Below are 27,366 nucleotides of genomic sequence, written 5' to 3' on the forward strand. Positions count from 1 at the left end.
TGTGCGGCCCGGTGCGCCCATGTTATCCGTTCGCGGTGTTATTGGGTCCCGGGTTTCAGCATTCGTGCTAGTGTAGTGCGCGCCCTTCCCGGTCCTCCGCTCCTCGGACAGGGATAAAAAGAGCAAAAAAATGGATAGATCGCGACGAAATCTAGAAAAAGTCGATTAATTTTACTATAATCTTAAATATAACTTTTCCTCGGTCCTGATTTATTTATTTGCACATTTTAGAGATAATCTGTTGCCAATTTCACAAACAATAAACTATTTTAACTACTTAGTAAAAGCCAACGCTTTAAAATGTTCTTACTTGTCGGCTTGTAAAGCTCTTCTTTAATTTCACAGCCCAATAGCACCTTTCAACATAGAAGCGTTTTTATGACTTTTATGTTTCAAATTGTCTCACAAGTCGAGTTATGTTTCAAGATCTAGTGAAATAAGTATACTGTTTATTATTTTTTGGTTGATGAGCACACGCACTGCAATGAGAGGAATAGTACGGAAATAGTTTTCTTGGAATCTCGTCCTTCTTGTACTGATATATCACCCCATAGAAGGTTACATAAATGCGTTTTTCACAGAAAAAAATTGGATCGCGTATTCGATCATAATCAATAAACGCACTTTTCTGGGCACGTTAAAATAATTCCTTTTAAGGCATTAACCGCGCTTTGATGCGGAAACGAGGAGTTACAGTTCTGGCAAAGGAGAGGATTTGGTTAACAGTTCACATAGTTTGTGTGATATGTGCTGTAAATGCACTTCCGACTCGGTGACAAACAAAGTCAAATCCAGAGTGCATTTGCGTCATGAGCCGCGGCGGTTATCAGCAGTTGGCGCTTGTATTTAACATAGGTTTGCCGATTCCAGTTGGTGCGCCACGCACATATATAACAAAACAAGCAGCGTTGCTTTATAAAAAAAAGGGGAGACAAACTGCTTGTCTTCTTCTAGAAGCGATTGCTATGAGTGTCACAGCAGTCACGTGCCGGATTCATTTCCAAGCAGAGCATATAAATATTTACTTTTCGCCCCTTTTTTACGCGAATCGACGCAGAGGCGGCAAAAAGTGCAATCGCAGACCGTTGATTTCATGGTTGTCGTCGGTGCGGCTTGCGTCACCGGCGCCTACTGTGCCATGGGAAGCTGCCGGCCGCCGTCGGGCCGCCGTCGACGTCGCCGGCCACGCGCGCTGGATGAGCCAGAAACCTGATTTGCGCTCCTTGAGCCGAGCAGGAAAGCCCATTTTTGTCCAGGACTCGCGCGCCCGTTACACTTGGACCATTACACTCGGCGCCCGGCTTGCTCATTGTTGGCGCCGCTCTCGGACGTGCCGCGACAAAAAGCACCAAACTCGGATTTAATTTCTCCTCTTGCGGCGTGAGTCACGGGCTCACTTTTGTTTTCGGTCCCGGCAAAGAACCGAACAGAATTAATCCAGCTTTCCGCGGGCGCAAAAACAAACACAAAAGATGAATCACGCCAATTTTTAATATGTAACCGAATTATGGCCATTTATGTCTGTCAGGTGTCCGGCAGATCCGGTTTTACTATTTTTTTTCTTTTACAACCGCAACACAATGCGTGATGCGAAATGGGCAGTTCTCGTCGATAATAAAATTGGATCGGGACGCGGTGATTGCTCGGCTCCGGCGGCCGGGCCCGCAGCAAACCTCTCGCTCGGCGCGAAGGCCACACGCTTCTGCCCTCGAACGCACGATGCCTGATGTGAAATTCAAATCACACGCCCGTTGACGCAAATTTTGATTCCTGGCAGTGGGAAGATGTCAATCGGAGACAATAACAATTACGCGCCGTCATTATTTGAAGATTATTCACGGGGTATTTTGAGCACAGCGTGGGCGTCTCGCCGCCGGAGGAAAATTTATTTACAAAGTTTACGTTTCCTTATTGGGAACTTGGAAGGTGTATTATTGGTACTTTTCGATATTATGAGTAAGAAGTAATTGAAGTAAATTCAACCGACATCGTTTTACCTTCTGTGAATCCCAGAAGATGTAAATTGGACCAATGTCGCGGTTTTCCTTTTGAGGATAATTAAAATTATTAGCTGCCACGGTTGCGCAGAAATCGATTTGTTTAAGGTTAAAAAAATCGTAAAGCCAAATTAATTTAATTGGTCATTTATTTAAATTGCATTTTATTTACAGGGGAGTTTTTCAGTCCATCAATAATTAAAGATATTTTGCATTGTTGACTAAAGATAAAATTAGTTCATAAGTTTATTGTTTGTGAAATTTAGACAGGGCTGCAAAAAAACCGCATTTAAAAAATGCAGTTCAGTGGTAAAATGCGTTTTTTTTTTCAATTTTTGCCAGTTTCTTGCAGGCAATGTTTTCACCTTATTTTTCAATAATTTACTAATTAAAACGATTTAACCTCGACTTGAAAATTTGTCAGAGATAAATTTTTGAAGAAATTGAGGCAGTAAAATAGCATTTTTAAAGAAAATATCTGCACAGTGGAGGAAATTTTGAGCACTCCGATCGAAATTTAAGATTTTCTCAGAAGAAAAAGTGGAATATATTCATTTCTTGCAATTCTTGCGCAAGAAATTGGTAAAAACTGAGTGGAAAAAAACCGGGTGGTAAGCAAATGCAACCCTGAATTTAGCAATAGTTTATCTCTTTAATAAGCAATAATCAAATCAGGAACGACTAATTTTAGATTCTGCAAAAAATCAAATGGTTTTGTTAATGATTATTCGCTGGATTTCGATCCCACTCGTCGCGATCTATCCAATAGTTTTCGAATTTCCCTTCTGGCGAAATTAATCATGATTTTCTCGCCGCTTGATTAGCATGCAAACCTTTCTCAAATATTTAAACGTCATGGTGAGAAATTTTAAGCTTTTCCCTAATTTTAAGATTTTATTGAAAATAAAGGTAAAAAAGGATTTTCACAAATTTTTCTTTAATTTAAAATTTTCAAACGAAATATCAACTGAAAAAATGTTAAGAGCTTTGTCCTATGTGCCAGGATTTAACACGAAGGAAATCATCTCCACGAGACGAATTGGATTCCAAATTTAGACACAACCGCACGCTTCGCACGTTTAATTTCATTGTGTGGCGGCTTGGTGATTGAACCAAAATGACAAAAATAGAACCATGCCAAAGCAAATCACGCTTCAGCAAGCCCTATTTTTCTAATTTTCCCGTTGATGCTGACGTGATTTTTTTCAGCTCGCATTGATTTGCGTCCGCTGATGCGATGATCGAATAATGTGTGAACTATGCGACAGGAATTTCCCCTTTGTGTAGGTCGTCGTGGGAGCAACATAAGCGGCGGCGGCTCTCACTCTGCGCTATCCACATGTATGCATCGGCGTGTCAGCCGCGTGTACGTGTGTGAGTGTTGATTTATTCGGTGACGCAATTAGCCACGGATTGACGTCTGAAATGCACCAGCCGTTCTCCTTATCGCCCGCGATTCTGGAGAAACAGGATACCCTTAGCTTGTCACCCACCCATGGTGCGAGGAACACTGGGCAAACAAACTTTTCACCACCACCTGATTGTGCGCTGTGAGCTGCGAGTGAGAAGACTCGATCGTCCAACATGATTCACTTTCAGAAAGAGCACTTTGTTCGCTTGTTATCTCCGATTAGCTTATGTGTAGTCCTTATTTTGCCCATGCACGTTAAAGTTGGCAAAAAAATAATAACAAAGACAGTAGGTGGTTGAGCATTATTAGGATTATGCATTACTGTTTATTGGTTAAGCTGTTCAAGGCCGATTCCTACTGAGCTCATTGTTTTGTTCAGCTAGAAGTGTCATTCACCCCAAAACTCAGGGCTTTAAAATAAATTGTTGAAACTGGACTGCTCTCTTTTTGGCAATGACAGTAATTCATATAGCCCAATTTTTTCTTTCACAGTTATACGAAATTTTTTACCCTTTTGATAATTGCTTTTTTTTGCTGAAGTTCGAAATTCCCGAAAAGCGAGTTCGGAAAAACTAAAAGATACTTAACATCATAAATATAAAAGGGGATCTTGACAGGAAATCAACTGGGTGACATGGGTTTGCCCAAAAATTTAGTTTTGCGTAGAATTACACAAAAATTTCCGAAGCGGGAGGAAATTAAATAGTTGAGGTTCACTTTTCAAGTTTTGTTCAACACTTTAAAACGTTGTAGTATATATTTCAAGCGAAATCAGAATCTTTGAATTGGCCGTGCCCAATGCTGTTGCAGGCTGCAGTTCCAGTGGCAAATAACAGGACCTATCAAAAAATAAAAAAATCCTCTAACGCGAATTATGGCTCGATGAGGCAGAATGTCAAGCAGGAATTGCTGGCTTCTTAAAAGAATCGGTCAATATCAATATTTCTTTCTGATCGCTTCTCAAATCATCTAGCTACCCGCATGTTAAGAATCAATTTTTATTTTTATATCTTATTCTATGAATTGGGTTAGAAACGGCTTGCAACTTGAATATCAAATAAACAAACTTCGCCGATTTGTTCGGTTAATTGCACGATAACCCTGCTTAATTTTGAATCCATTTTAAAGAATATTTCGCTACAAAAGGAAAAGATCATTCCCATGACGTGTGCACAAAGTGAAGATCCAATCTTATTTCAATTAAAGATCCGCTCTGCTGGGTCGTGTTCAGAAGGCCGAAGTGTAAGTTCCACAAGACCGACAAAATTTGTTCACCGAAAGCGGAAGTCCGAACAATCTTGCGCAAGACAGAAAGTTTAACATTATGGTGAATGCAAAAGAGTGAAAAACACCTAGCGGCCCTCTTATGAACCAATACGTTAAATTGAGGTTATATCAAACACAAATTGTTGATTAGGATCCAAAAGAAAATCTAAAGTTTTGTACTATCCAAACAGTGCATTTGAAACCTCAACATATCGAGAGAGGGTTAAATAGTGTTTAAAAACTATGCTAGGAGAAAAGGCATAGAAAAAAGCTATGATATTACTAGAGCAAATTGAAAAATTGGTTGGTGGTGATATTGGTTAGGAGTCATTCTTGTACTTCGTTTCCAGCATTGGCCGCGTGACAAAAGAGAGGCCAAAGAGTACAAACAATACTGAGTTTTCGGTCTTATGAAAAAAATATTTGTTTTGCGTTGTGAAGATTTTTTATTTTAAAATTTTGAATCTGAGGTGAACATTTTTCTTCGGTCTTATGATTTTGGAGTAAAATAGTGACGGCCTGTCGTTCTGGACGACGGCATTTTCCCGCTCTGCCTTCGGGATGAGCTGTTATTTCTGAATATTAAAAATTCAAATTAATTATAACAGAAATGATAAAAAGAAGTGGCATACTTCAGATTCCAGCTTATTAATTATTTCTTTTAGATAAAAACTTTCCTTAGGGAAGCCCTAGTAAACTCTTAGTCAGCCCGAATTTATGAAATCAAATTATTGCCAAAGAAAATATATATTTCACTATCACGATTTACTGCAATAAATCTCAAACGCCTACTCTTTGCGGTTTAGCCAAATTATGAATGGGAACAGGCGCGCGGCGCGGTGCACAACAATGAAGAAATTACACTCGCTGCGGTTCCTTTGTGTGTGTATCTGCCATAATTTTGCTCGATGGACCTTTTTATGCGCGTGTGATCCTAAGCGGCGAGAGTGAGTGAGTGACTCATCTCTATCGCGTTACAGAAAACGATCATGATAATAAGGAAAGAAAATCAAGAGCAATATCATTATGGCGATTATGCATTATAATCAGCGGCGTTTTATGGCAGCAGCCTTTAATTTGTGTGCGGCCCGAGGGGCAGTCGCTCGGCTTATTGGTGGCCGCCGCCGTGAGAGCGAGTGCAGGTGTTTGCGTTGCGTCCCGGCTGGCCTGGCCTGGCCGCCTCGACCAGTGCTTTCTTTGTACATGGCTATGTGCGCAGTTGCTCCTCTTCGCGCGCTCGCTTGATGTGGCCGCCGCACCTTTTTTTGCATTATTTGTCCTGTTTGCCACCCAGGTGTATGCAGCCGCCGCCGCCACTCTTCAGACCCAGACCACCATCCATCGGGCTGAAAGGCGAGCCGCCGGCTCCGTTGCGCAGCAGGGCAAAAATTTCAGACTTGCCTGATCGAGACGCGTCTCCAACAACGTCATAATTGCTAGGACTTTCGCCAACTTCTTCACCACTCGCAAATATGTAGAAAGCTCTTGACATTATACAGCAAAGTAATGTGAGTCATTTTAGCAAAGAAATTTAACACCATAACATGGAAACTTGCGTTATTATTTAATTCCCTAAATTCCTTTTGGCTGCAAATTTCTGAAATAAAATCATCCCTTTTAAATTAATAAATTATAGTTGGTTTTCGATAACGTAATATGACTAAGTTTTTTTCAATTTACTTTATTACAGTCGATCATGTTGGTCCTTTTTCTCTCCTTGATATTTTTTTATTGCTAAAAAGTAAAGCTTCACAGAAAATATGGGAAATATCATTTTTTTTCCTTTTTTACTGTAAAAGCTAAAATTTCCCTGGTTGACGTTTAAATTTTTGAGAAAATAGGCTCAAAGGATTGCATCCTAATCAAGCATTTTCTTTCTACTGTAAAACCACGATCTTTATTACAATGTAGGGAATTTCTTCTAAAAATTCACACCGCATTAGATAGATAATGACGAGATCGAGGGATCGAAATCAAGCGAAACATCATTGACAAACCGTTTAATTTTTTTGAGAAATTTGGAAAAACATGAAATTTAACTGATCTTATGTTTTGCTTTCATTATTGCACATTTTAGAGATAAACTGTTGACAAATTCCACAAACAATAAATTCAAGTATCATATCTACTTACTATAGTCATCAATGAAAAACTCAACTCTATTGCTTCCTTTTGCCAATTGTTTAAAAAAATGAACCACGTGCAATCTAGGAAATGATTCAAAACATCAAACCGATGAACAAGCTAGGTTAAAATCTCAAAATGTGTGGATAATAATTTAAAAAATACTACAATATCACATTACACTGAAGCCCCCTCATACAGACCAACTTAGCTCGTCTATAGCTGGTGTCAAGCACTCCAGCCTAAAGAGTGGCCGCGTTGGGCGTCCCACCGCTCATCTCGAAAAATAAAAGCAATGTCATATAATTATAGTAAATTTTTCACAGAACTTACCTCATATAATTAGCTCAATAGCAAGCAACAAAAGAGAAAAATCTAAGGGGTGTTTTATTGAGTAGTAAATTGTTAAAAATTTAATTTAAAATGCTAAGTTGTACGGGACATTAAAACAACATTTTTGGTCCAACCCGCACATGCCATGCTCATCCAGCTCCGCTTCACTCCAACGGGCGCGAGCTCCCTTGAAGGTATGCAGCATCTTCACAACAGCGTTCCACCGGTTGCATACCGACTGCTATTTTCTAATTATCACTGTGCCTATTGTTTCCTAATTGGCAGCTCACCACGTTTTTGTTGCTTGTTATTTCTTCCTACTTTGTTAGTGGTGTCATTGAAAGCTATTAGGCATTTTTTCGTTATATTTTGTTTTTTGATGTATTAAAATCGTTTTAAGAGGAATATTTTTTAAAAGCAGGGTTTGGTATATCAATTTGTTTGATATTGATTTGATTCAATTAAAAACGTCTGGTTAAATTTTGTAAATTTTTATTGCTTATTAGCAGTTGCATCATCATCATCATCATCATCATAATTTTTACAATGTCTTCATATTAACACGTCTTTCATTCGACTGGCATCTTTCTCTCAAGAACATTCGTTTGCTCCAATAAATACATTTAACTATGCATGGTCTGAAATTTGTCCCGTCGTTCACAAAATAGAAACATTTTTTCAGCAAGAAACAAGGCTCAAGTAAACTCATCCACCTGTACATGCGCGAACAAAACCATCGATTCTCATTCATTAGAAAACAATAGCGCTCGTCTGGCAACAAACGCGATGCGCTCTTTTGTCTGTGATCCTTTCATGTAATTATTAACCACAGCAGTCCCTAACCAATAAAATATCTTTGGCTTTGAAAAAATAATCGTTATAATCATCATCATTTTATATTTAGCATAATCTTTATAGACAAACGTTTTGTACATTTGAAATCATCTTCTGCGAGCATGTCTCACAATCTGCTGTGCCATCCTTACTCTATTGTTAGCCGTCCAACTTTTAAGTGTACTGTAGCAGGTCCGCGTTCGTGTCTTAAAATTTAATCATATCTCAATAATTAATCCTGTCGAGGTCTCAGATTGCGTCGGATTTCGTTTCAGCTGCTAACCCGCCCCAGTTCATTGCTTCTGACATCATGACAAGTACAATTCAAACTTGATAAAAAATTGGCCCGTTGCATTACAAAATTCCCTCGTCTGCTACGTTAGTGTGTATTTGATTGTACTTGTTGGGTTGCTTTAAAAGTTCGTCGGTAAATAGATCCCTGACTATTGACTTTTCATCTCAATCGCGAAATCACTCAGGTTTATTGCACTCTTTTCGGCCCGCAGACCCCGCCGGTCGTCCAGTTCCCCCCCGCGAACATCATGATGCAGAAACAATACACATTAAGAGTACGTGTCTACCTAGTCGTGAAAGCGGCGCTATTACATTAAACATGATTATCACAGCACAAGTCTGTAGTTCTCTTTTAAGTGTTTTTTATCTTCTTCTTTCTTCGATTCTGCGTTTTCGTCAGCAATTCCTTTTTTTCTCCGAATATAATCATTGGTACAGTATTGCTTTAGTTCACACAATTTGAGCTGCGTCAATTCGGAACCACAGATTTGTAAGAGAAATTAAAATAAAAAGAGTATTTAGCGCATTCCTGTCTATATTTCAGTGAAGTAATTCTACGTGTTACAGTAATATTGGCTCTATGTGGTTGTGTCGGTGAATCGTGGCTAAGCTAATCGAACGCAGTGAGTGATTAAAAGTCATCATCTCTTCAGACGGAATTGATTTGCAACTTTAGAGAGCCCAGCACGCTTCCTAGCCAGCCGGACTGGAAAGTTAGGCTTTCCAGAGCGGAGAACTGAGTGAGTGTCCCAGTTGCGGCCTGCTTCGGAAGAACAAAACATTGCAATGATTCGATTTCATTAAGACAAGCGAGAAAAAATCAAATAGAAAAATAGCAACCTCAATATAATAATACTTGTTGTTGATCATGTTCAGTACACAAAATTTGTCGTTGTCGTTTGAGCACATGTTGAGCATAAAAACCGAATCTTTATCGAAGCAGAGTTTACTTTTCGGCGACCAAACATGACTTGCTTGTGTAAATAGTTTCTTAAAAATGCAATAAAACGAACCTACTCTTCTAATCAGACCTGCCTGCCAGCGTGAGAGAGTCGCAGCTACAGATATAAGGATGGCGTTGCTCATTAGAATTTGCATTTCAGCGTCTACGAGTTTTCTCTCTAGTGTCACAACCTCATGGAAATTCTGCTGTACACACAGATTCTTCAGCACAATCATAGGGACTCGAGAAAAAGTCTGTACGCATGTGTGTGTAACGATTCAAAAAATTCCCATTAATACACAACATTTCTGAATTGCTGTCTGAAACAACCATTTCCGTGCCGAGGTACAAAAGCAGTTATCTCAGAGTAAGTATCACAAATAATCAGAAATTGTCAACAGAAGAGTCAGAAGACGTTTTTGTTGAGTATCGGCTGAAAGCCTGAGCCACGCACACTTTGGCCGCGAATTTCTAGCGATTTGTACCGAAGGGAGCTGCTCTGTTCGCTGGCCCTCGGAACCAAGGTTCGGAAATATCGAAACGATTGCAAGGAATCAAAGATACTCGATTGTTTGGAGCAGAAACGCAGGCAAACCGTGGGAGGGGCCAGTGAAGAACGGAAAGCAATGGAATTATGAGAGGCGGCGGCCGGAGGGTGTGCGGGCGGGCGGGCGTCGCCGTCGACGACGACGGGGGGACAACACTTTGTCAGAGTTTTCGGGTCGGGCTACGTGCCGACCAGCACCTGCATCAAACTGTCCACGAGCTCCTCGCCGTTGACACCGGCTTGGTGCACCAAGGTAGTCCGCTCGAGCGACTTGAGCACTGAGTCGTCACTCCCGAGTCTCCACTCGTTGTCGAGGTCGTCGCCGAGGACGCCGGCGCTCGCGGCGCCGTTGTTGTTCAGCGGGTCGAGGTCCGACTGGCTGGACAGACTGAGCACCGAGCTCCAGTTTATCGAGCTGGACACGCTCTCCTCGGCGCCGGGGTGCGCCGGACTGGGGAAGGGGGTGACCCGCGGCGCCGGGGACGCGAGATCGCGCAGGCTGGGCTCGAAGAAGGGCATCTCCTGCGGCGGCGGCGTGGCAGGGTACGCTATCGGCTGCTGGTAGGGCGGCTGCTGGGGCGCGGCGGCGGCCGGCGGCGCCTCCGCCTTCTCTTGCTCCGTCTCTCGCTCGATCCGCCGCAGAGTGTTGCAGATGAGCACGGAGCGGTGAAGGCTCGGGTCGGGGTACTGCCGGAAGCGGGCCAGCTTCAGCATCGACAGGCTGAACACGTTTTGCCGCTGCTGGCGGTACACGGCCATGCGAGACTTGACCACGGTCGACGCCGCCGAGCCCAGCTCCAGGTACGACTTGCCATTCTCGGCGCAGCGGATCGTCTGCGTTGGCGTCGGGCTGTGCGTCTGCGGCTGGTAGCAGTACTGCTGCGACCAGCAGCGCCCGCCGATGAAGCGGTGTGGCGGCGGGGAGTACGGATCGCCTGAGCTGCGGTAGAAGGTGACCGGCGAGGCCGGCGACGCGGCCTGCTCGGGGTACAGGTACTGCTTGCTGCGGCCCTCCAGCTCGTCCAGCTCGTCGTCATCCTCCTCCTCTTCGTCGCTGTCCGGAGGGGAGTTGTCCTCCAGCGTCCACGGGTTCTCGCGCACGGGGACTAGGCGTGGCGTTGGCCGTGCTGCCGACGGCCACGCCACGCCGCGGCCGCACTTGAGCGCCGGCAGACTGCTCTCCTCCTCCTCGTCGCGTTTTCGTTTCGCCTGCAGCCCCGTCATGGGTACCTGAAAAAAGGCAGATTTAGTCAATAGGTCCTTCAGAGATCATGCGTTGTTGGTTTGAAAACATATTGGGGATTCCGATTCTACCGATTGCCGTTTTTAAAATTAAATTGTCTCATTTTTATATTAATCGGAGTAATTTGGTGTTAGTTTTGCTAAAATCCGATTGTTTAATCTGAGATATCACTTTTCCAATGATATACCTCCCTAAATCTAGGTTTAGAGTATTTTTTTTTAAGAAATTGCCATAATTCCTTGAATAGTGGTCGGATTTAAAAAACAATTCGAAAAAATATTATTTGGAATCTACTCTGCGAGACGAATCCTCCATACGCCTTTGTGACAGATAATGTATTTCCTTTTTCCCTGCCCCATTTATAATTATCTCAATTTGTTCATAGAAATTAAAATTAGAAAGAACTGCGAGATATTTGTTTAAAAAAATCGCATTTAAGTAGAGATAATAAAAAATATATCGTGGGCATGTTGTAAGTTATACAACCTGCGTAGCAAGAATGGAGAGAAATTGCCTATATATCCAGGCGTTTACACAATCGACATTAAAAATAATCGTGGCGTGGAGGAAAAAATGTATATTTAAAAAATCATTATTTTGATCGCAAATGATAGAGCCTCTGCCATGATTTGTTCCTTATTTATTTTACCAAATCCACCCGCAGAAGAAAATTACCTTCCTTACAATAAATCCTTGCATCAAGATAATTAGTACAAAATTTGCACATAAATAAACTTACTATTAAAATGTATTATTAAAAATCAGTATATATTTACGTTTTGATAAATTTGCAAGAAACTGCTACTATTTTAAAACACAAATACTTGCTAAAACGTATTTTTTAAATAAATAATATTCTGGCTGTCTCATTGTAAGCCGAAACGTTGTTGTTTCCTCATTATTTCAATTGCGACTGTTGAAAATATTTTGGAGTACGTGCGCTGTGACGGCCACGAGCGCCACTATACTGTTGGCTGGCTGCTCTTGTGAAATAAATCTGAAGCCAACGAGAAAGAATTCTCTCTCGGCTGAGGCCGTCGAGGCAGGCAGCGAGCGAGCGAGCGAGCGGCAGCAACAGAGCCAGCCAGCCGCCGTTCTTTCACTTGGAATACCAAAGTGTGGTGCCTCTAGCTAGTGGAAAGCGTTTTAACTAAACTGGTCGACCGCGAAAGAAGCGGTAGAGAGGCAAGCGAAGAGCAAGCACCACGGACACCAGCGCGAGAACACGAGGAAAATATTACGCCAAAATAAAAATGTTTGAAATCGGTTCTCGTTTTTATTTTTTTTTTTTTAATTGCAAATCGAATTAAAAGCAAATTAATTTCTGGAGAAAACTGAGGTGCTTAAAGGAGATTTGGTAAAATCAGATCTTTTAATTTAATTTTTAGCTTTTTTTATCTCACCGTAGTCTAAAAAATTTAGTTTAATACATTTTAATTTGATTTGAGCTCAAATTTAGGCTTACTCGTCGTTTTTTGTAAATGTGTTTTTTTCTCATTCAGTCAGCTGTAGAACCAATTTGCAGCCACCTATTTGAAGCAAGAGTTTTTTGCTCTCCCGTGTGGACAGATGCACAAAAAAGTCCAACTTCCTCTTCCTGCAGGCCGTGCGTCTGTCTCTCCGACGCTCGGCCGTCTCATTCTCATTCCGAGCCGCCCTCTCAATAAAATCGTCATCGCATTATCTAGGCTCGCGCAACTTTTTCATTTGCTCGTCTCGAATTGCACGTACGACTAAAAAAGGCCAGAATTGTTTCATACCATTAGCAAAGTGCAGAAGGAAGAGAGAAAGAGAAAGAGAAAGAGAGAGAGAGAGAGAGAGAGAGAGAGAGAGACGCGCAACAGAAAATACAGGGGACGGCCCCAACAATGCTCGCTCGCATCCCCATCCAACAAACTCCCCCTTCAAAGCGCGCCACCCTTGATGCGGAGAGGGAGCGCAGAGAGAACAGAACAGCAGCGTCGTCGGTCGGCCTTGGTTTTGTGTTGCTGCGAGGGGTGCAGGCTTGCCAGCCTTTTCAATAGGGGAAAAACACGCACCCCCCCGTCTGCCGAGAATAGAATGCAGCAGGAAGCGATCAGAGCTGCAGTGGCAGATGCATTCTCTCTAGCCGCTTTGCTTTCTACCGCCGGTGACTTGAATGAGTGAGCCTGATCGAGTGAGACTAACTGCTTGCGTCTAATAAAAGTTAAATGCTCGCTCAAGCACCTTGCGTGCACAATGAGCAGTAATGAATACACACACACACGTCGCAGACAAATTAACAGTTTCATTGCGATGGACAAAAGATGTCCGGAAAATAGCTTGTGGTTACACTTGTTTTGAACTGTTGCTTAATGATTACACAAAATTGAGCTGCATTTGGAATTATCGCAAGTGCTAGTGACCTCGACCTCTTTGACAGCTCTAAATTAAAATTGTTAGCAAAACATTTCCGACGCAAATAAAGATTTAATTATATTTCTAAAAGTAATCATAATTTCTACATATGATAAGAATTCTTTTCATGTGACTTGACATTATAAATATATTAATAACCTCTAGTTTGTACATTTAGGATAAAGAAAATATAAGTTATAAACTAAAAAAAAAATGTTAAAGAGTTACAGAAAAATTGCGCATTCATAGGCAACGAAGAATCCATTCGCGCCTTTGGAATTTGGGACGCGGCAAGAAAAAAGGTTCAAGGGCTTTATTATATGTGGAGGCATTTGAAAAGGGTCTCTGAGAGGAAGGTTCGCTCGATGCGTTGGTAGTTCGCTCTCACAGCTCACAGGCAGGCAAAGGAAGCCAGGTATAGCGGTGACTATACCTGAGAGCCTCCCACTCTTTTGTGAAGGCAGCTAAAGGATCTCGCTTGCTATGTGTGCCTCTCGCTCGCAGCTTGTTCGTTCCCATCGGACTTCTTTTGCCTAACCTGTTGGCTCAGCAGGCCAGGATGCCACTTTTACCCGCGGGGTGCCAAGTTGGCCACCCAGGGTGGCGTTATCGCCCGCCGAAAAACGCGATTCGGCCAGCCGGGGCCACTTTGCCGCCGGCCCTCGCCGACGAGGCCGAGCGGCGGTCGGCGGGCGCCGCGAGGACGGCGCCGCTCAGGGTCCTTCGTGGCGTGGCAACATGGCGGCGTTCCGTGCTGATACCCACGCCTGCTCGCTGCGCCGTCCGCGCGGCTGCTGCTGGCGTCCATGTGCCATGCTAATACTGTCGGCCACAATATCATATGTATAAAATAAATGTGCGCCGTGTTCCAAGTCCACATTGCGGACAATTAGCAGTGCAAATTGCACGCGCACGACATCACCGGCCTGACTGATTGGCGTCACGAGCGGCGTGCCCGCATTTCTTTAATTGTGAAAATTTTGAAACTTTTTTTAGTCTGGACTTCCAAAAATAAACTGTCGGGGTTATAACTTCAGTAGTTGTTTTCGGGGCTGATTGTGAGTGAACGGCTATTGAGTGTGTGTGTTTTTTATAAAGCAACGCGCAGTAGGTTCAGTGGTGAAATCACGTGCCGTTTCCTCAGCGAGCAACGTGCCTCGTTCGCAACACTATAATCTACCTTAGAAAGAGAAGCTTCAGGATTGAAAGTGTTCCAAATTAACGATTTAATGCGTTTAAAAATATGTTTCCAAATTGCGTGCAAAGCACCATAAATTACTTAGTTAATGTTAAAATTTCAAGTTTTTGCAAGCCACAAATTAAGAACATTTTACATAATTGACTTAAGCCACTAGTTCATTGATTTTATTGTTTGTGACATTTAGCAACAGCAATAATGAAATCAGGACCAAAACACCATTAAATTCCAGATTTTGCCAAATTTCTCGAAGAATTTAACTATTTTTTTGGCTAGATTTCGATCACTCTCGTCGCGATCTTTCCAATACTGTGCAAATTTTGAGGAAAACTTCCCTCAACTGTGAAATAAATCACGATTTCACAGTAGGGAGACAAAGCAAACTTTTGTGCCGATGATTTTGTCATCAACCTGGGAAATTTTTAGCATTTTCCTCATTTGTTGATACAGTATTTCAAGTAAAGGTAAAAATGATTTTTCTCTTATTTTCTGTAAAGCTTTAATCTTCAAGAATTGAAATCAATCGCAAGGCGGCAACCCTTTCCAGGCGAATTGAGACGCCAGCCAGTGTGTTTGAGCCATTCAAGAGTTAATAGCCGGGTCACGAGCGGTATCAAAAGTGATACGCGATACCCATCGCGTTCTTTCAAAAAGACAAGACATCTCAAGTCGCAAGAAGCGGCTGCAATTCACCACTCTACGACACTTGTACGGGCGGGTAGGTCAAGAATTCGACGCGAGCGAGCGCGAGTCGCTCTCGTCACGTGACTGACAGGTGTCTCCTTGTCGCTGCATGCATATGTGTGTGTGTGTGTGTGTGTGTGTGCGTCTCTGCTTGGGCTGTTTACGCACGCATTTCCCATTTGTAAATAAAAAGGCTGAATGAGTGCCGATTCGGTGCGAGCACGCGCCGTTCATTAGAATTAATTGCCGCGGCCGGCAATTGACTTATCTTCCGTTTAGCCGCTCATTTGCATAAAAAAGCGGCGCGGACGTGTCACTGGGCCATGCACTCACCGAATGCACTGCGTCCGCGCACTCGACACACGCGCGCGTGCATAATAATAATTATCGCTCCGATAAACATGACCCGGAGGCGGGCGGGCAGGCGGGCCGGCCCGGTGTTTGACAGGCGCCGCTCAAATATGAATGGGAGATAACTGGCCGGCGCTCGTATTACATGAATAAAACAAAATTTACGCGCGATGCTTATCATCGGCGGCTATCAGCGAGCGCATATATTGTAATTTGAATTTGTTCGCTCCCACCTTGCACCGGTGCGGCACTGACCTAGGAAAAAGGCCGATGCCATTGAGGCACGCTCCATCAGCCCGATTGCCATCAATCAATTCGGAATGCCTTTCTTTCTGCTTATTTATGGTGCATGCCGCTTTTTGTCTGTTCCGCCTCAAAAAAACGACCAGATAAACCGGCAGTCGTTGCCTTTGCCGCCGTGTTTGTGTTTTAAATAAATTTCTGCTTTTACAAGATGACTCAATTAGCAGCGTTGGTTAATTCATCACGCCGACCGGCTTTGGTTTCTCACGCTCTCACGTCTTTCAATCAGCTTCTTTAAGACAAAAAAGGAATTTTCCATTTCAGATATAGATTCAATTTGCTGCTTATTTGAGAACCAATTCGCCGTATTAGTGTTCGATGGTGCCACCAAATACCTCCGATTTTATAGCACTTCCGTTGCGATTTAGGACCCAATCCCGCTGCTGTGCATTCTGAACCTTAAATGATTTCTTTTGGTGAGCTGAAAATAAAAATCGGTTCAGCCAATCGCCGTAGAAACGTGAAAAGATTTTCTGAAATGAAAAATAAAACCATTTCGATGTTCCTACGGTGATTGGCTGATGGCTGGACTGAGTTTAGATTTCAGCACATTAAAATAAATAGTTTTAAGAGCAAAATGCACAGTAGCAGGATTGAGTCTGTAACCGTAGCGGCAGTGCATTAAAATCTGAAGAAACCGCTGGCACCATCTATTGGTGGCTTCTAACAAACTAGTGAATTAATCTAGTTCATGCTTTATTTTTGTTGCGATATTTAATAGAAAAAACCCTTGTGAAAGACAGTAAATTGCTTGAATAAAGGTCGAAACAAGCATCAAACTCGATAGAGCGATGTATTGCCCACCTGGGTCACTCACTTGCAATTTCAAAGGAGCGAGATCACGCGTGCAGCTGCTGCAGCAGCAACTGAACGATATCGCATGAATGGAATGGGCGCAAATTGGTGCGAAATGGAAAGGGAAATGGCATATCGCATGGCCGATTGATCATTACACACGCGGCAAACGACCCATAATAAATCGCGCACAGCAGAAACATCCTTAAACGGCTCATAAAAATGGCGCGTGTGCAGTGCACAAAGTAGTGTGCACCTGTTTCATTTCATCGCACTCTCACTCTCTCTCTCTCAATACTCTCGTACAGCTAGCATAAGTGGATGCTAGTGGTGTGAGTAAGTGAGCATAGTACGCCGAGAGATGAAAGAGTGGCTGGCGAGCCGCATTAATCACTGCCATAATCAGCCCATTAATACCTCAAGTGGCACGCGGCAAATTAATAAATTATCATTACGGCCTTGATCCTCAACTTGCGGCCGCTGTTGTTGTTGTCTGCTCGCTTGTTATTATGTAATGAAGTGAGTGAGTGTGTTGTCTGCACCATATACAGACGCACCGATTGATGCGCTTTCGGTACAATCAACTGTCTGAGCGAACCGGAAAGCGCTGATTCTGCGAATCAGTTTTATTTGCCGCTGACACGCACAGCTTCATGCAAATTCGATTGTCGGCGCTAGTGATGCGGCTGCATTTTTCTCTAATTGCTTGTCGCATTCGCAGGCCAAGCCATTAAGCGAGCGATCGGCAGACGATGAAGAAGTAGTGTTTTCTGTCTTTTGTTTTTGAGGTTTTAGGGATTATATTAGATTACAATTTTTTATGTAAAGTGCAAAACAGAGGTTTCGGCTAAGTTGTGCAAATTTAAGTTATTCGTTTGAAATAATTTATCAGTTGTTACATATTTTATCAACATTTTCAAGCAAGTATTGCGTTGGATGGGTCAAGGATTCCTCTTTTCAAAAATTCCCGTTTAGATAAGTTTATTTCCGGTTATCTAGCTAGTTTTTTGCTAAATGTAAATTATTCGTCGGAATTTATGATTGCCATTGATGAGTTTGAAATTAATATAATAACCATTCGTCCATCACACTTTTATTTTAACAAGCGTGAAAGTAAATAATGATGTTCTTTCTGAGGTATGCAGTGTTTTTTTTTTTAAATTTATTCAATTATTGTAGCAAATATTATGCATGGCTTCTCATCTCCTTTGAATTATCTTTTAAACGCGAAGAAATTGCAAATTGCAGCACTTAACTGGCACTGTCAACTATTTTACCTATTTTATCGGTAAAAATAAATTTTTCCCGTTTATACTCGAAACCCCTGTGCAGATTTTAAACTAAGAGTTTTGCGTTTTAAGTGTTATTAAAATTAAATTACTAGATAAATTAACGAGCGGCGTAAATTTCCAAAGCAAAATGTACAGCTCACATCAGCTGCACGCACCGAATGATTATTATTATTATTGTGACAATAATGAAATTCACGCTCAACCCCCTCTCTGGATCAATATTAACACTATTACATATATATTGGTTACTATAGCAACGAAACTTCAACCCTCACACTACACACAGAGTCGGAGCGCTCTCTCTCTCTCTCTCGCATGAAGCACAGAGAGAGAGAGAGAGAGAGAGAGAGAGCGTACTGCACGTACAGCAGGTTTAATATTAATCATAATCTTGCGAGGATGTCGAGCAATGCGACAAAGAGAGCAAAATAAAAAATAAAAAAGCAGGATTCATTAATTTTGGCTCAGTTCAGGCGGGCCCTTTTCGGGCCCCGCTCCCACGGACAATGGGCCCGGCCCAGCGGCGGCGGCGGCACGTCGTCGTCAGAGCGGCGGCGGCGGCGCGACTGACTGCTATATGGGTTGCCGTAGAAGGCTGGCCAGCAGCCAACACGGCTGTTAGGGGCACAACGGGGAATGCCGCGTTGCCTGCGTTCTGCGTTGGCCCCAATCAAAAGAAGAGAGCCAGCGAGAGAGAAAAAACGAACCCAAGACGCCGGCTGCGCGAACTAACTATTTTTCTTCTTTTCTCACAGGCTCACTTACATCAAAGTTGGGTCGGCTCGAATTAGCAGACAGCGATTTGCGCATTTTGCACGATTGGCAACGTGATTTTAACCAAAATCAAATTTCGTTTGGAAAACTTGGACAGTTCACTTTAGTTGAAAAACGACAATTATAATAAAATATTTGCAAAATTAAATACTTTTCCATCGATTTTATGGCTCTGCGTGCGACACAGCAGCTGCTCTGCGCTGAACCAACTCAATTCTGTTCAGAAATCACTAAATTAATACGGTTGACAGTAAAACATATTTCTAAAACTCATCCATCATTCAAAATATTTAAAAATTGCTTTAGGGTGCATTGCAAGATTTTTGACATTCCCTAAATTGCACTGATTCTGATCTAGGCACATGGTCATTGGTCATCCGTAGAATTAAAAAACAACGCGATCCTCGGACCTTGAATGGTTAAAAACGAAACATTTTCAGAAGCAGAGTTCAACTTGTATCTTTTGCCAAAGTGTCATCGATCAGAAGTGCGTGCGTGTGTGCTCGCATTACCCGATTAAACCGGCGTGCCAGACTAATTAATCATCACGCAGGCTGCATGAATGATTGAGCGGCGAAAACAATCGGCAGCCGAGGAAACAAATCACTCCCAGTCTCTCTCTCTCTCGCGCGCGCCGGTAAACAAACGGCTTTGTTGTTTTCGCTCGGTTAGCACGCGGCCAAGCCCCGCAAGTGCCAAAGTTGGTCGCGATTTAATGAGAGCTTTCGGAAAGCGCGCGAAACGAAGAAAAAGAACTAGCGAGACCAGAGGCAAAGGTCAGGGATGAAGAGGGCGCAAATTGGACCGGATCCATTCATTCATCCGCGCGCCAAAGAGCCGGATAAAAAGGGGTAAACAAGCAGGCGCGCGGTAATTAACGCAGGTGACGCCGCGCTCCGACAGAAACAATGGCCAGTCCACGTGTGTGTGTGTGAGAGTGAGTGAGTGAGCAACGAAAGGTGGAATCGGGAGGAAATGCAACAAGCTGCCTTCTGCCGGGATGCCATGTCCAGCTGCCCTTTTTCAGTTCTCTCTAAATACACATCAACGCAAGCTGCAGGGCTGGTTGCCTACACAAAGAGTGTGTTGCTTTGTGCAAAAACCAGCTCCACCACTCACGGTTTTTTTCGCTTTCGCTTTGAACCAGAGTTCGTTAAATTATTCAGCACTTTTAATACTTGATTTCTTAGTGTGCTGCAGTAAATGTTGGTCATTAATAAAAACCTCATTTTTTCGTGGGGCGCAAAAAATTATCCCAGTTTGATTTTGATTTTATTAAAACAGAGCTTTACAGGCCAACAATTAAGATCATTTTGCATTGTGGACTGTAGAAAATGGTTAATTGAGTTAATTGTTTGTGAAATTTAGCAACAGTTATTATCTCTAAAAGCAGGACCGAGGAACAGATAAATTGCAGATTTTGCCCATTTCCTCGGTTTGTCGATGGGTTTTTTCTCTTTATTTCGATCCCTCTCGTCGCGATCTTTCCAACAGTTTGCGAGTTTCGAGGAAGAATTCCCTAAACTGTGATGTAAATCGTGATTTTACAGTAGGGAGACAATGCTTGATTAGCATGCAAACTTTTTCTAAAAAAAAATTAAAGGAAACCTGAGTTTTTTTTAGATACAATTTCAAATTTTCCCAAATAACTCAACAATTTTCTCTAAGGATCAATGTGCCAATTTGCAATGTTTTTTTACTAGTTTGACCCCATGAAGTAACAAGTCAAAAGCCAAAAAATAGAAAACTTATTTTTTGTTACTTGCAAAAATGAAATCCCCAATTTCCAAACAGTATTCCTCGTGTGTTTAATCAGACGTTTCCCCTAACGGAAGAACCGTTAGGTTTGATTCGCAAATTTTAAGGTCTCGTTTCCGTGGTTAGCAAAACCAAGTTGTAATAAAGAGATCCGATACGGGTTCATGAGAATGCCTGACTATTTTCCTCGTTCACTCGCTCCGGCGGCGGCGGCGGCGGAGCCGAGCAGGTGCCCTCGCGAGGAAGGAACGCGGAAAAGAAGCGTCAAGTCTGCGGGACGCGAGAGGCAAGTGTCCGAGACCGAGTGCGCGGGTGTATTGCGAAAAAGTGCGATAAGACCCACGCTTTCTTGGTTGTCATGGTAACGATGCACATCCATAAGGAGCAGGCAGACTGGGTAATAGGCGGTCTCGTCACCAAGAAAAGAAGAATGAAGTAAAAAGAGTAGAAGGGGATGTTTGGACAGTACAACGTGAGTGCGCGCCTCCCCTCCGCTCTCGCGATATCAACATGATAATGCGATCGCGATTTTCGCGAAACGATCACATGTTCGGCGCGCCGTGCAATGACAGACGGAGTGTCGGCGGTCGGCTCGGACACCGGGGGTTGAACTCGTAGCTTTCGGACTCGGGACGGGTCTCACCTGCTGCTGGCTGTTCGGGCAAATAGGTGTGCTCGCTTGGTCACTCCACATCGTCGGAGTCAGTCGGCGAAAAGGGCTGAAGGCCGCTCGCGGCCCCGCTTCGGTGTCCTTTTCATGATTTACCGCGTTTCTCGGCTTTCGGATGGCTGTTCGTGGTGGATGCTGCTGCAGCGGACTGCTACTCCATGTGCACTGCGAGAGCAGGGATAAAACGCGCCATGCACACAACACAGTCGACTGGATTCTCTTCTGTTATCCCGCCTCCTAACTTCGCTTTGCTTGCTGGTTTCAACACAGGCGGGCAGCAGCAGTGGCACACACTCGCCGCTTCCCCTTGCGGCCTAGCGGCCCGCCTCCCCTCTAACCCGAGCTCCGGCGGAGGGGAAGACGCCGCCGAAACTCGTCCTAAACCCCGTCGCCGAAATTCGGCCCTCGTCCTCCTGGCGCCGAAAGTCGGCCGAACGTCAGGGCAAAATTCGCTCAGCCGGACGGAATTTTTTCCAGGCTGAAAACGCGACCGTGCCCCCTGCAAGCGACCCCGACCCTAACGGCCTCTAGCAATACGGTCCAATTTAGCTCGCCCTCCCCGCGGACTTACCAGGCTCTTGCAGAGCCCGTGGTATTGTTATGCCGTATAGTAGTAACATCATCAAGCTTCGTATATGTTCGTGTTGTATGACCCGAGAGCCTTGGGCTGTGACGAAATTGTCATGACTCAGAGCGGCAAGTGGAGCGGCCCCGGGAACGGTTGAGCTAGCGTTCGCTCGCCCGCTCGCTCGCTCGGCATGCAGCAGCAGCAGCGGCGGTGGCGGCGGCGGAGAGCAAAGCAGATAGCCCGCCCGCCCGCCCGCTTGCTTGCTCGCTGGCTGCTACGGCGCGGCGCTCGCTCGCTCGCTCGCTCATTCTCCAAATGTACTTTGCCTGCCTTTATTTTTTCTCTTCTCTCGACGACTCTGTGCTGTGCCAGAGAGGAGTGATGGAGCACATTTTCCATACCAGCAAACTGTATATCGTGCCCTACCAATCGCGCTCGCCGTGCCGCTTGCTGAGCCGGCGCTCGCACTCGCAAAACGCACGCCGCTCCCAAGTGTGTGCTCCGTGAATTTTTCAAATCGCAAAATTAATTCTCAAAGAGAACTTTACTAATCGAATTGATTTTCACCAAAAATCAATAAGCAAAAAATAAAATACGCCTTTTATTTCTTAAAAACCGTATTGGAAATAATTAGTAAGAACAAAAATTATTTCAAATTTCTAAGATAATTTATTGATGATGTTAACATGGCCATCAAAACGAGATAAAATCAATTACAAAATTTTTTAATTTAAAACAAAAATTTATAAACATGAAAATCGTCCAATTTTAATTATATTTCAATAATCATTTTTATATTTACTTTATTTAAATTTAAAGGAGCCAGGAGACTATTCTTTTGATCTAAAATGCGGCACCAGCGGTCATGAAATATATTTCATTATAATATTTTTATCATTAAATTTTTTCTGAACTCTTAATTTCGTTTTTTTTTTGTCACTCGCAAGCGTAGCTCTTTTTAAAATAAAGTTCGAATCTTTTGACAAGATCTCGAATTCCAAAGTGATGCGCAATTCTCTTGTTTGTCCTGAGAGCTCCCCACGCTTGGTTCCCGCCGGCACAGCAGAAGCAGACCCCTTTCGGCCGCGAGAGATCGTTTCCGCGACGCACGCCCCCGACCGACTGGCATCAGCAGCTCGAAATTTCGGCGGCCGCGTGGGCAGGCAGGCGGGCGGGCGAACGACCACTGTCAGGGATGTAAATATTAATTAGCGCAAAAAGTGGTGCGATTTCTTTGCCACCGCGGTAGATGGCACACGCGGTGGCGTACTTTCCCATTCTATGTACGCCACTCGTGCATGTACCGAGAGCACGGCATGTACGCGCGTTTAAACGCCGACGAGGTATGTAGCCACATGTACATAGGCAGGCACTTCGCACTCAGAGAGAGAGCGAGAGAGAGAGAGAGAGAGAGAGAGCAGTTGCCTGGTTACTGGGCCTGGGCACACGTATCGCACAGCTCCAGCCCTTCTGCATTCACCCCGCCGCCGTCGCTCTCTCGCAGGGCTGCTGCACTGCACACACAGTCGCACCGCAGAGAGCACTGCCGACCCGCTCCTATGCTGGAAATTGGTCCGTTGCTGCGAATGCGAAGGGCGGCCGACCTCGCTTGCGGCCGCGGGCCTCACGAGTCACGAGGTACCAGCCAGAGGCCAAATGGACGCGAAAGAGCCCACCTGGCTGCTTCGAGGCGCCCGAGTTATGCAACGCGCGAAGCACGAGCGTTGCGAAATTGCATAATTGCACAATAATATATGAGCTGGAAAAATGCCTCCAAGGAGCCCAAGGTGTTTGCGTTGAGAAAAGGAAAATCTGATTGCTTCCTCAAGTTGAATTGCACCTGAGCAGTAATTTTATCGTGAAATTGCTGGCTTGTTTTCTAAATTGCTTAATATGCCGCAATTATGGTTCAATTTTGAAACCATTCTATCCAGCTTTTCCAGAAGTTTATCTGCATTATTTAAACTGTTGCGATAGAGCTTATGGGAGGGGCTGAACTCAAACGATACATCAATGGATTTGGTGCCTATAGTTCTTCAATTGTGGAATTTTCTCTTGTTCACTGTGGTAATCATTCCAAACAGTCAAATGAACAGCAACTGGATCCAACAATAAGGGAATGTAGGTTTTAATGTCTCTTTTAGCTACTTGACTCTCTCTATAGATTGCTAAACTACCTGTGAAATTTAAAATTTTGAAGCTTTGGCGTTCCTGACTAATCGAGACGATTACCGATAGTTAATTAAATCAGGATCATGCAGGAAAATAAAAGGTAGAATGGATTGGTTTAAGCTGATGTGTATTAATTAAATAAAAAACTTCAATACTTGTGCATGTGATTTACAAATTAATATTCTTATCCGAATTCAGCGTTTTAACTCGTATGACTTTCACTTTGTGTGTCCTTCCTTCAGTGCACTTCTTCACGGTTTGACTTTGCGTACTCACGGCTTATTGACCCGGTCGTTTATAGACCTGAATGTCAAAATCGTGTAATGTCCCTTTTAGCAAGGTGACGACCAGGTAAGGCCGCTTAAAGTTATCTTTTTCTTGTAACAAATTGATTAACAGTTGAAGTTGGAGATAATTTTGTGTTGCTACTGATCATTCTTCTGTCCATTTTGGCTTGTCGCGGATAGAGGAAAACCCACTTAAAACCTATTTATCTGTGTCACAGAACTCTCTTCACCACAGTTAGCTTGCTGAGTGATGAATTAAATTGCTTGGCTCATGATCTACAAAGGGAAACCAACAAATAGAGGGGTCATATATAGGTTCTGGAAGATTGGGTATTTTTTGTTCATTGGTTTCCCATTTTCTTGAAAATTCTTGTGTGGTCCTTTACAATTCATCATGCTCATGTTGAGCTTGTAGCAATCGATCCCTATACTGCTTACAGGGAGGACACCAATAATTGCGTTTTTACCGAAATGTCATTTTCTAGGTCTTTTCTTTTACGGTCGCTACCAGTTTAAAAAGTATTGCGTAGCACAAAAGATCAATAAAACGCTATGATTTAACTTGGAACAAAATTATTCGTTCATAATTTTTCTACTTCTTGATCCAGTATTGCTCTGCCGATGATTTTCCGTCCCTGCGAGCTTCAAATTTTGGGTTTTCCCCCTAATATAATTAACAAGGGAACCCTGGGTATTTATTTTTAAAATTTCCTTAATGTTTCAAAGTACCATAACTTTTCTAAAAATTCTCGGATTTTAAAAAACCAAACATTTTTGGAAACTGCACTTCATGCAAATTCCAAAAAATGTGTATCTGACCGTCTTCGGACACTTTTGATAATATTTTGGTTTTACCACGTGGACACTTGGAAAATCTTTGCAGCTCTGTTATTCGTAAACTATGCTCGACAGAAGAATTTTAATTGGTGCTCGTTTCTTACTGCACTTAATACTAAAAATTGGCGGCGAGTATTCCGATTCGCCAGGCGGAACATACCCAGGGTTCCCTTGTAAGTTTAGGTTACTAGTACTAGGACAACACTATAATACTATAAAGGCACGGCAGCAAGATTTATATTCTCCTTATTTTATTTCAAATCTGCGAAGTCGTTAATTATTTTGTTTATTCGTATCATTCGTATATTCATTAAATCAGTTGGATGGAAACTTCTGATCCTCAACAGCAGTCATTAGGGAATTGGAACCATAAATCGAGTTTAAAGAAAAACAAAATTACCAATACCTCAGTTTCCTTTAGGTATGACAGTTAAAGATTATTGCGCTCAGCTTATTTATCACGCGGCCCCTAGAGAAGTGGGCTAAAACACATTCGCTCTCTCTCTAAAACATGGATTCATACTTGAACGGAACTAAAAAGTTCGAATTTGAATAGCTCTTGGGAAATCTTGGTTGTCTACGCGCGTGAGAAGTGCTGGCTCATTTCGCTAATGAGGCTGATGGCCGCTGCCGCCGCGAATTCGAATCCACGGATGCGGCGTGTGGGCGAATATTCGTCGGCGGGCGCGACGGCGCCTCCGGCCCCTGCTCGCCATTGACTGCTTCAGTGCAGTATGCAAAGCAAAAGCAGCATCTCGCTACGTTCCGTGCCCTATCTTTTTCACTTAAATTGTGGCTCGATGCGCGCGTTCTTTCATGCGACTCCGACTTTTTATTTGTAATATAATACACACTTCAGGACGAGCAGCCAAGCGGCCGTCGCGTCTTTCGCAACTAGACATTTTTATTGTAAAAGAGATATGAAGTGTTTCATTGATGTTTCTAACTGTTGGGAAAGATGGTTTGAACTTAAAGCAACGTATTATTGATCTGAATTATTTTTTTACTCTTTATAAGGTATTATAAAAATGAATTGGTCTAATTTCATGTATCAATGGCCAGTATAAAATTATTATTTTGCATTTATTTTAGTTAAATTATACTTAAAACACTTCATTAGCTGTGTTCCATTTTCAATAACCCTTTTTTGAGTTGTGGACAAATTATATTCCCAGACTAGGCTCTATTCCAAATTTCACTTGCGGAAAAATTGGATTTTTAACACAAATTTAGCTGATTGGCTTTCCAAGATGGTAATATAATATGTATTTTAATTTTTGTATGTATATAGTCAAACGCTGGGAATTGGTTTCAGTATTCATTGTTACGTGTTCTTTGTTTGTAAATGTAGCACTATTGATATTTTTAGTGAAAATTCGATGAAGAAACAATTTAAGTTATTTTGAAGAGGCATTCTTAAGAATCCAACAACATAAACGTCAACATTTGACGTCAAAGGTCCGCTTTTGTTGCAAGTATTATGAATGCGAGTTATAGAAATCTGGTATGTAGGCAGTGAGCCTAAGGCCGAAGGGGAGGTTAAGGTCAACAACAAAGGGTTGTTTTTGTAGCAAAGGGGACGAAAGTGCAGGTACCCAAAAGCTTGTCAGATGGTGAGATATGGGTATAGTGCAGGTGCAGGTTTAGTGCAGCTGCGTCGACACGTGTTGTGTTTTTCTTTACAAGCCCGATGGCATTTTTCCGCAATGGTGATAATATTTCGATTTAAATTTGTCCAAAAAATAAAAGGAGTGGCGCCATAACCAGCAAGTCCGTAAAAATTTACAACCACCCGACTCATTTGTTTTGCAGATTTGGCGCTTTCTTAGGCACCGCGAGGGAGCAGTCAATAAAACTGCCAAAACGCAGTTTCGTTATGGATAAAAGCAAACCTTGTGCTTGTGATCAACATGACATCGGGACACGAGTTTCGCGCGATAACTCCCCTAAGCACCGTAAAAAGCAGCGCGCGCCCGGCGTCTTAAAATAAGCGATAAATTCCGAAGCAGCCGCCCATATATTTTGTGTAACAACACTGAAGTGTACAGAACAGAACAAAGCGTGCAGAGCGAATACATATATACGCACGATTTGAGCCAATATGACGTAGGCGCGGAGGCTTATAATCCTGCTTGTCACATCCATCACTGGCGCGCAAAGACGCAACAACTGAGCCGCGATGCACTCGACACGGACCTGACCTAGCCCACTAAACAGCACTATGTGTGTAGTTAAGTTTGATGATGCCCTCGGGGACTCCGTCATGCATGCCTAGTGATAATAACAGCGGCGGTGTGTGCGCGCAC

The 27,366-nt window shown here is 43.1% G+C and overlaps 2 protein-coding genes across 3 annotated transcripts in view; both read right to left on the reverse strand.

The window, feature by feature from the left end:
• Positions 1 to 7,606: 7,606 nt before the first annotated feature.
• tara (taranis) lies at positions 7,607 to 21,602 on the reverse strand. Of its 2 annotated transcripts, XM_065476642.1 has the most exons (3): positions 21,170 to 21,602; positions 12,458 to 12,725; positions 7,607 to 10,979 (listed from the first exon to the last, which is right to left on the reverse strand). In XM_065476642.1, the coding sequence occupies exons 2-3, from the start codon at positions 12,488 to 12,490 to the stop codon at positions 9,930 to 9,932; spliced, it is 1,083 nt and encodes a 360-aa protein (XP_065332714.1). In that variant the 5' UTR covers positions 12,491 to 12,725; positions 21,170 to 21,602; the 3' UTR covers positions 7,607 to 9,929. The 2 variants fall into 2 exon arrangements, with proteins under 2 accessions (XP_065332714.1, XP_065332713.1); XM_065476641.1 differs by lacking the exon at positions 12,458 to 12,725 and having other exon boundaries at positions 21,170 to 21,595.
• mtt (mangetout) overlaps positions 13,589 to 27,366 on the reverse strand; it is a 237,064-nt gene continuing 223,286 nt past the window's right edge. The window contains exon 17 of the mRNA XM_065476639.1: positions 13,589 to 14,121. Within this exon, the coding sequence (XP_065332711.1) occupies positions 14,085 to 14,121 (37 nt within the window). The 3' untranslated portion in view covers positions 13,589 to 14,084. The remainder of the gene's footprint in view (positions 14,122 to 27,366) is intronic.

The sequence above is a fragment of the Cloeon dipterum genome, chromosome 1 (genome assembly GCF_949628265.1).
Source record: "Cloeon dipterum chromosome 1, ieCloDipt1.1, whole genome shotgun sequence".
NCBI lineage: Eukaryota > Metazoa > Arthropoda > Insecta > Ephemeroptera > Baetidae > Cloeon > Cloeon dipterum.

Coding starts and splice junctions, on each gene's coding strand:
- tara (XM_065476641.1), bottom strand. CDS start 21,220: ATGTGGAGTGACCAAGCGAGCACACCTATTTGCCCGAACAGCCAGCAG. Junction 10,980..21,169: donor GCCCGAACAGCCAGCAGCAG/GTGAGACCCGTC, acceptor GCCTTTTTTCAG/GTACCCATGACGGGGCTGCA.